The sequence below is a fragment of the Poecilia formosa genome, unplaced genomic scaffold (assembly GCF_000485575.1).
Source record: "Poecilia formosa unplaced genomic scaffold, Poecilia_formosa-5.1.2 Scaffold802, whole genome shotgun sequence".
NCBI classification, from domain to species: Eukaryota; Metazoa; Chordata; class Actinopteri; order Cyprinodontiformes; family Poeciliidae; genus Poecilia; species Poecilia formosa.
The window spans coordinates 68,258-77,163 of record NW_006800741.1 but is presented as its reverse complement, the minus strand read 5'-3'; the positions used below and the strand labels follow the sequence as shown (position 1 = coordinate 77,163).

The 8,906-nt window shown below is 50.0% G+C and overlaps 1 protein-coding gene across 12 annotated transcripts in view; it reads left to right on the top strand.

The window, feature by feature from the left end:
* Positions 1 to 8,906, top strand: part of kifc3 (kinesin family member C3) — a 36,168-nt gene that overhangs the window by 22,584 nt on the left and 4,678 nt on the right. For 7 of the 12 annotated variants that reach the window (XR_001660675.1, XM_016666819.1, XM_016666817.1 and 4 more), the window contains exons 2-12: positions 2,238 to 2,358; positions 3,793 to 3,929; positions 4,869 to 4,904; positions 5,070 to 5,190; positions 5,308 to 5,378; positions 5,450 to 5,515; positions 5,950 to 6,090; positions 6,160 to 6,399; positions 6,520 to 6,693; positions 6,831 to 6,902; positions 7,999 to 8,146. Coding sequence is in view for 11 of the 12 variants with exons in the window: in XM_016666820.1 (XP_016522306.1) it covers positions 2,238 to 2,358; positions 3,793 to 3,929; positions 4,869 to 4,904; positions 5,070 to 5,190; positions 5,308 to 5,378; positions 5,450 to 5,515; positions 5,950 to 6,090; positions 6,160 to 6,399; positions 6,520 to 6,693; positions 6,831 to 6,902; positions 7,999 to 8,146 (1,327 nt within the window). In the remaining variant the exon portion in view is untranslated. Of the gene's footprint in view, positions 1 to 1,455; positions 1,696 to 2,233; positions 2,359 to 3,792; positions 3,930 to 4,868; positions 4,905 to 5,069; positions 5,191 to 5,307; positions 5,379 to 5,449; positions 5,516 to 5,949; positions 6,091 to 6,159; positions 6,400 to 6,519; positions 6,694 to 6,830; positions 6,903 to 7,998; positions 8,147 to 8,906 lie in introns of those variants that run through there. The other 5 variants (XM_016666814.1, XM_016666818.1, XM_016666821.1 and 2 more) reach the window with 5 other exon arrangements.

The window sequence follows — 8,906 nt, the reverse complement described above, 5'->3', positions numbered from 1 at the left end:
CAGGTGGGGGCGGGGCCTCAGAGCGGGGAGCAGCTAGCTAACCAGCTAGCAGCAGGTGGGGGCGGGGCCTCAGAGCGGGGAGCAGCTAGCTAACCAGCTAGCAGCAGGTGGGGGCGGGGCCTCAGCCAGGTATTGTATCCCTCTTGGCTTTCGGCTGGAAGTCAGACGGAGCTGCTGATCGGTATCGATCGGCTGGTATTGATCTTTCCAGACTGACCCAACAAGTTCTGGTTCTGTTGAATAGCTGGACTGGGTCAGTGCTGAGTGAATATGGCTCTGGTTCTTCTCAGGAAGAGAAAAGTAATGAATAATTCCTTCAACTTGCATTAAAATGACTCAGATATTTTTGTTGTATTTAAAAACACAATTCAGCAGCAACATCCCCACCTTCCTAAAATAATGGCATTTTTTGCCAAAATAGATTTTTTTGACCTTTGACTGAGGCCGTTTTAGGAAAAATTACTAAATATATTAGACCTTAAACAAAATAATTGAAATCATAATTTAAAAAATAGTTTAGTTTTCACAGCTAATAATTTATTTTGACCCAAACAGATCAGATCGTTTTCATTTGTGAAAAATATTTTGTTTTCTAGATTTGTCCACAAATTATAAAATAAATGGTTGGTTTTATGTCTGTGGCCCAGAAATCTCTGCTGGTTCTGATCCGTTTCTGCTGCTGGTTCTGATCTGTGGATCTTTTGGGTCGTTTTTATCAAACCGGGTCGCTTCTTCTCCTTCATCTTTAGTTCAGCCAACGTTAGGAAATAAGAGCAAACTGGTTTCTGGTTTTTGTCTAGTCACTAACCAGTGGTTAAACCAGTGGTTAAACTGGTTAGTGACTCTGTTGCCATGGTAACACCAGAGACAGACAGTTAAAGGATCAAAGTGAGAAACTAATAAAGCCGATCATTATTGGTAATCGGACAGTGAAAATGAAAGCTGATCATAGTATCAGTGGTTTTAATGGCGGCGTTGTTTTGGGATGAGAACTGGTTTTTACAGAGGTCAGTGAATGCAGCGTGGTCGCTCCTCTTACAACTTTAAATACTGAACTCTTTATGTTTAGCTCCATATTTGCCGGTTCTCTGTTGCCATGGTAACCTGACCTCTGGCCTTCTCTGTTGCCATGGTAACATGAGTTTCACCTGTGTCTGTTCTGTTTGAATCTGTGGTTTAGGTGCGGACCGGTTCCGGTCCGGTTCTCATCGTTGTTCCTGTTCTGAAGGTTTGGGCCCGAGCTTTAGTGAGACCGACCCATCAGGAGGTTCTGATGGTGATCCGACCGAGCCGCAGATGATCCTGATGACCGATGGATCACGATCACCAAACTACGGATGGATTCCTCCGTAGTTTGAGACTCAGTGAGAGTTCCTCCTGCCGGTTCTGATCCGTTCCTCCTGCCGGTTCTGATCCGTTCCTCCTGCCGGTTCTGATCCGTTCCTCCTGCCGGTTCTGACCTGCCCAGCTAACGGACCATCTGCTGCTGGGATTATCAGATTAGCTTCATTCCGACCAGCTGCTCTGGGATCAGCTGCTGCAGGTCGGTCCGATCGGACCTGAAGCGGGTCGCTGGTTCTGAGTGGATGGCTGGACGGCAGCATGCTGGGTTGGGTAGGAACACTGATCAATAAGCGCTGGCTGGACCGGCACCGGTCCGGACATGGAGCGGAGAGGAAGGCCCGCTGTGGAGCGGTAAGGTCCGCTGGAGTTCTGGAGCAGATGGTACCGGTTAGCGGGTCTGGGGCGGTGAGTCGCTCCGTCCTCAGCCAATCAGAGGGCTGAGGTCCAGTCGGGTCCACGGCACCGGTTCTGGTGAACTCTGCGGTTTGAGGTCTAACAGAGAGTGAAGGCTTGATTAGAGACAAACTGGTGGATCCATTACTCCATCCAGAACCTACGGTCCGTTTGTAACTGCAGGGTGTTTTGGTTCTCGGGTTCTACCAGTGGTTCTGGTTGGTCCATCAGTTCATATGAAACCCGGTTCTGATCAATGCAGCTGGAATGTTTTCTAAAATCTGCTGATTTCTTGGCTCTCTATAATTGATGTTTTCCAGGTTTTTATCCAGAACTTCATGATTTGGGTTGTTCTGTTCAGGACTAAAATCATTTGGAAGGAAATAATTTTACATTTTAAATGAAATCCTGAACCTGGAGCTGCGGCGCTCATCCTGCCAGCAGGGGGAGCCGTTCTGCAGAGTCCAGATGTTTTAATGTTTGTTTTCCTGGTTCTGCAGCCGGTCCAGCGGTCCAGCGCTCTGCTCAGCCCGGCGGTCATGTTTGGAACCAGACAGAGTTGGGACATCGCTCACGCCCCCTGCCTGCAGGAGCTCTGGAAGAAAGACCTCTCATTGGACGGTGAGTCAGAGGGTGGGGCCTGAAGGCAGCAGCGTGGCTGCATTCCTCCTGACAGGATACGGACAGGTGAGTCACACCTGAGCGCCAAGCGGAGGAGGCCCGGGCCTGGCAGGAGGAACAGGTGAGCCGAACGGTTCTGATGGGTTTTCTGTCTCTGGAGGGGAGCGAACACTGGAGCCATTGTTCCAGTCCGAGCTGCACATTCCCAGCTGTGAGTGTGTGACTGTGTGTGTGAGCGAGCTTAGAGACTTTCCTGAAGAGTTTCTAATCCGTTTCCTGTTTCTGTCTGAGAACCAGAACTAATGCTCAACCTTCACATTGATTCCTGTCAGACTGGAGCGGCACCAGTATGAGTCTGGTCTTGGTTCTGGATCAGAGGAGCTCTGCTCCGATTTGCTAGTCAGGCCATCGGCTCAGGTTCAGCCTGCAGTCAGCTACTCAGTGCCTCAGCCAGACAGGAGGTGGCGCTCTCCAGACAGTCATGGTGTGGAGACCGAACGGCTCAGCCTGTGTTGTTGCAGCTCAGTGTGCTATGCTAGTGCTGGCTAGTTGCACTAACATTAAGATGCTCACCAATATGGTATTTAGCAGAAGCTAATGCTAATATTTAAGAAAAGGGCAGTAAATCAGCATTTAGAATTTATTTGGAAAAATGAGGAATGCTAGCTGTGCTAATCATTTTCAAAATTATCTGAAGCGCTAAACACATTAGCCCCAATAGCGGATTAGCTAGATTGTGTCCACCGTTGTTCATTAGCATCAAGAATTCAGGTTTATCGCAGTGCAACGTTAGAGATAATTTATCATTTCTACAATGTGTCTGATTCCTAACCATCTGCAGCCTGGTGGGCGGAGCCTGCCTGGTGGGCGGAGCCTGCCTGCAGTGGGTCCACCATGATGATCAGGATGCTGCAGCTCTCTGATGGTCGCTGATTGACGCCAGATTTCTGCTCTGGTTCTGTTCTGCTGAAGGTTTGCAGGAAAACGGTTGAAAATAGAAACTTTAGGATGTTTCTAAAGATCAAATTAATGAATCCGGACTAATCAGAGAACTGGGTTGATCAGAACCGGGTCGGTTCTGTTTGTGGTTCTGCAGGTTGGGTCAGTAGTCATTGAAGCAGGTTCAGCTGCAGCAACACGTCCCCCCTCGTCCCGGTCTCCATGGCAGCAGGTCGAAGGTCAGTCCGCACCGTCGGCTCGGGACGCAAACACGGATAAAAATGGAGCAGGATTGTGGCCCGGCCGGCCAGAGTTCAGAGTTCAGGGAGACTGGAGACGAAGCAAATCGACTCGGTTTGAGGGGGTCAGAGGTCACTAGCTGCTGCTAACTGGGCAGACTGGTTTCCAACAGAACCAGGAGGTTCTGCTCATCAGAGGAACTCTTTAACTCTCCAGTGGTGTGTGTGTGTGTGTGTGTGTGTGTGTGTGTTGCAGCCAGCTCAGTGGACTTCCTGATGAGTGATGGTGAAGACGACGGCTCCTTCCTGTCTCTGCCTGCCGCCTCCTTCTCACAGCGCCCCCCTCTGACCGCTGAGCTCAACACCAGCTCCTCCCACCAGCTGCTCATCCAGGTAAACGGTCCAGCAGGGGGCGCCACTCTGTGAACAGCAGCTGAACGCAGACGGAGCGGGTTCTGATGGGTTCTGACAGAACCTGTCGGTGTGAGGCTGGGTGGAGGTCAGGGGTCAAACCCTGGGTGGAGAGCCACAGACCGTTGATGCTGTCGATCCTCATCCGTCTGATCAGCTGAAAAACGGAAAACTAAAATCAGGAAAACTGCTGTTTCCACTGCTGCCCCTAGAGGGCAGCGATTGTCAATAGAAGAACTGATACTTTGTGTGAAAACTTTTAAATCCTTCAGCTGATTTGATTCCTGGTTGTTGTAGCTCTGCAGGCTGAGAGCAACTTGTTTTGACAGTTTAGGCCCCGCCCCTTCCGTTCCACCTGTTCCTGGTTGTTGTTCGCTGCTTCATAGCAGAGAAGCGATTATATAGAAGCGCAGAAAGTTTAATTAAAGGTGCCACCAGTAGACTCGTCCATCCAGTCCGACATGTAGGAGCCAGAAAAGGAAGGAACTCATCTGGAAATTGAGGCTCGGCAGAGTTAGCCAGTTAGCTAGTGCTAGCACCAAGAATGTTACTGAGTGGCATTTTTGTCTTCTGAATATGTGATCCAAATAGAAACTATTAATGTAATAATGCTATAAAAAATGCAGTACAGCTCTGTCCACAAGGAGCTAACAGCTAGCACACAGCGCTAACAGAAGGCACAATGCTACTGCTAGCAAAGCAACGGTCAGGATGTGACATCAACACAGTGAAGCGATTCCTGTTTTTCATTTTAGGTTAGCATTTAGCTTAGCACTTACTGAGTCATCGTTTCCTCAGACAGAACTGAAGCTAGCAGAGGTCACTGAACCGCTTGACCTTGGAGAGGTCCGTCTCTGTCCGTCTCTCTGTCCAGTGTCTTCCTAACTGTCCTGTTTTCCTCCATGCCGTCTCGTCCTGCAGAGAGTCTCCTGGTCCTGCTGCTGGACGTCTGTCAATGTAAAAACCTTCATCGTTTCTATCCTCATCCTCCTGGTTCTGATCCGCCTCAGTCTCTCTCTGTAGACGACCTTTCACCTCTGACCTCTAGAGCACAGCGCCCTGTAGATCAGGAACCTGCTGTTGCTGCAGTCTGATCCGCCGTGTGTGTGTGTGTGTGTTCAGACTCTGCAGGACAAGGTGTGTGAGCTTCAGGCCCGGTTCTGCTCGGAAGAGGTTTCCTGCCAGCGGACGGGGGGCGGAGCTTGGACACAGGGGGAGGAGCCTCTGCTGGCCAAGCCTACAGGTGACACTGACCCAGATCTGGATCCAGAACCTTCAGCACTACCAAACCAATCAGAGCGTAGATGCCTGACCCGGTTCTGGTTCTGGTCCGGTTGGTTATGTTCCTGTCTGGTTTCAGGTGTGAAGCCGAATCCGAACCTTTTCAGCCGACCCGAAGAGGAGCAGCTCGTCTCTCGGCTGCACACACAGGTACGTCTGCAGAACTGGGCCCACTAGGGTTCTGTGGTTCTGGTCCAGCTGACCGGTGGTTCTGCCTGCAGGTGGCGGCGCTGGAGCAGAAGCTGCTGGATCGGACTCAGGAGGTGGAGAGACTGCGCTCTGAACTGGTGAGTTTGGTTCTGGACCTGGAACCTGGAGTCCAGAACCTGCAAATCAAAGTTCTGACCCAAACTTGGGCTCTTTAGAAACCCTGTTGGGATCAGACTTGGACCCGATACCGAGTCAGAACCGAACAAGAAGTTCTCACTACCACAAAACCAGCAGGAGTAACGGGTCCGATCATGTGGATTAGGTTGCAGCATAAAGTCAGAGCAACTGAAGTCTGATCAATCTTCATCATTGATTGATCAGATCAATCATTTCCTTAATCAGTTCTATAAATAAGGAAATATTTTATCAGCAGCAGAAATTTAACCTTCGCAGCTTTAACTTCTCTAAAACACCAAGATTATAATTTAATCTAATTTCTCGGCTCTAGTCTTGATCTGATAAATGGTCCTCTTGGTTAGAAGCTGCTGTAATGTGGCCACCTGTCCTGCAGGGGGCAACAGACCTGGAGAAGCAGCTGGAGCGGCTGCTGGTGGAGAATGAGCGTCTGAAACAGGAGCTGAAGTCACGCAGAAGCTCAGAGCTCCAGCCTGACGCCGCGGCGGACGGCTGCAGCTGCTGCAGGCATGCTCAGGTGAGTTCGCCGCAGCGGGCGCAGCCACAGCGGGCAATTCTGACTCCGCCCCCTGCGTGTGTGCTGCAGGAGGCGGAGGCGCTGCGGCGGGAGGCGGCGTCCTGGGAGAACCGGGCGCGGCAGCGGGACCAGCGGCTGGCTGAGCTGCAGCAGGAGCTGCAGGAGAGCAGCTGCAGGGCAGAGGCGCTGCAGCTGCACCTGGACGACAGCAGGAGGCGCCGTAGCGATGGAGAGCAAAAACTGCATCTGCGACTGCAGGAGTGTGAGGAAGAACTGGCCAGACGGGCGGCGGCGCCCCCTAGAGTCAAGGTAAGGAAACGGAGGAGAGAGATGCAGAAATCTGATGAACCACTTATGTGAGCATGCACACAGCAGCAGCAGCAACTGGTGCTGCTGCAGCAGATGACCCAGCCTTGTGCTCCTCTGCAGGTGGTGACCCAGACGGTGCAGGTGGAGTCGGCGGACTCGCAGAAGGCGCTGGTGGAGCTGCAGGTGAAGAACGAGTCGCTGCAGGAGCAGCTGTCGCTGCAGAGGCAGCTCCTGCGGGAGCTGGAGGCGCAGCTGCACGACTCGCAGCGCACCTGCACTCAGCTCCGGACTCAGGTGAGAAGCCTCTGCTTCCCGTCCTCTGATTGGCCGTCGTGTTTGGGGCTGGACTTGGTGCAACAGCCTGACGGCCAATCAGAAGCGTCTAGGTGTTGCAGCTCACCTGTGTGTTTCTCTTACCTGTCTGGCTGCAGCTGCACCTCTGTGGCCTTTTAACCACGGCTGTCAGCAACGCAAAGAGCCGATTGGATCCCGGGTTGTCCAAGGTTGGCCCCGCCCCCTGTGATGTCACAGTCCCCCTCCCAGGCTCCTGAGCTCCCAGATGAACTCAAACTGCTCAGATTAAACATGCAGGATTTATAATCCAGAGCAAAGAAACTCAAAATAACTTCAGTAATTAATTGAATCAAATATTTCTGCTTGTTTACAATAATAATAAAGGAATATAAATTTATTTCCCATCAGTCAGATTACTGAGTTGCCTTTGAATTAGTTTCAGATTAACTTTTTGTTTGTTAAAATGAATCTATATATTTTGTCAGCTGGAGCCCTGGCCTCTAAACGCATATCATTTTCTGTTTTCTGAAAACTAATATAACATCTCTAAATTATTCCAGTAGTCAGTGAAATAAAAGGTTAAACTGGTTTGAATGGGAAGCTCTGGACCCTGTTGGATTAGCCAGGCAGCTTCCCAGTAGATCACCCAAGATTACAGTTAGATTAAATATTTATGTGGGCTCAAGATCTACATGTATTGCATAATTAACAGTTAGCCTAGTGTAGTTAGCCTAGCTTAGCTCAGTGACTTTAAGTAGAGGAAAACTGTGGTCGGCTTCCTGTCTGTGTTTTGTGTCAGTAGTTTGTGTTTGGATCGGTTCTTTAGACGTTTTAACTTCTGCTGAGATTATTTAATGATAATCTATGTATTTTAATCTACTTTAATCTGTTGGTTTACCTGTCTCGTTAAACATGTCTGCATGTTTTACTGAGTTTTGTACGTTAAGTAATGTTTCTTGGGTAATCTGTCCACAGACGCGGTCGGCTCTCTGAGGAAGCGTGTCAGCCATGTTTTATTCTCGGATCAGCTGCGTCGTGTTTTAGCGATGCTGAAGGTGATGGAAGGTCCACTGAACTCCAATCTAGAACCACACAGCATTCTGGGAAATGTAGGCAGAGGAAAGGCTTGAGCTAAGCTATCTGGGTAGCATCAATGAACTCACTCACTTTGGTTACCTAGCAACAACCTGCAGAGGAACTTGCAGCAGTTTCACATTTGGCAACCGAACCTCATGACGGCTGAAAAATGAAAACCAGGGATCAAACGGGAACGCTCATATCTCACCGCGCTGCGTGTTCCCCCAGATCCACGTCTACGAGGGGGAGATGCAGCGGGCGCAGGGCCAGCTGGAGGCCGACATGCAGAGCCTGGAGGAGGAGAAGAACCGCCTGATCGAGGAGGCCTTCATCCGGGCCGAGAGCGAGATGAAGGCCGTCCACGAGAACCTGGCAGGTGAGACCCGACGGAGGCTGGAGAGGGTGATGGTGATGATGATGAGGGCTGAAACGATTCCTCGAATGATTCGAGTACCTCGATTATTAAAATTCCTTGATAAAAATTTTCCTGCCTCGAAGCTTCGTTAATTTATGTTTTATCATTTAGCGCGCCGTGTTCCGGCCGGAACATTATTTGCGTTGCACATCACTCTGACTTCCGCCTCTGAGTTGTTGACGAAAGCTAAAGCTGTGTCCGAATGGGGTATATGCCACGAGAGGTGGTGACGTATTTCCGTTTGAATTTATTCCACATAGATTGGTTCTGGGTCCTGCTTGCTCCTATTGTTCTTGGCCAAAGCTGCAAGATCTGTACCATGAAAAAGACGCAAAACTTAAAATATCTGTGAGCTGCTGGTACAACGACTGAGTTTTGTGGTGTGCCGTTGTGTCCAGTAATTAGCCAGTACCATCTGGTGCTTAGTTTTTTCATTTTCCAGCTGATATCAAGGCGACAGCGGACTGTAGCCAAAACTTAGCCACTACAGCTAACACGCGGTTTGTAGCTGCCTGCTATTTCAAAGCTTGAGGATATTGAAGTTCCAGCGTCAGAAATGGGAAGATGGGGGATATAAAGGAAGCTGTACGTGCTTCGTTTAGTGGAATAATTTGTTGGAGGAAAATAATGCCGGAGGAAATCCACTGCAACGGGAACAGGCTGAGAACAGAGGCAGCGATTCGGCACAAGGTAAGTCAATATGTGTGTTGATGCATTTGCG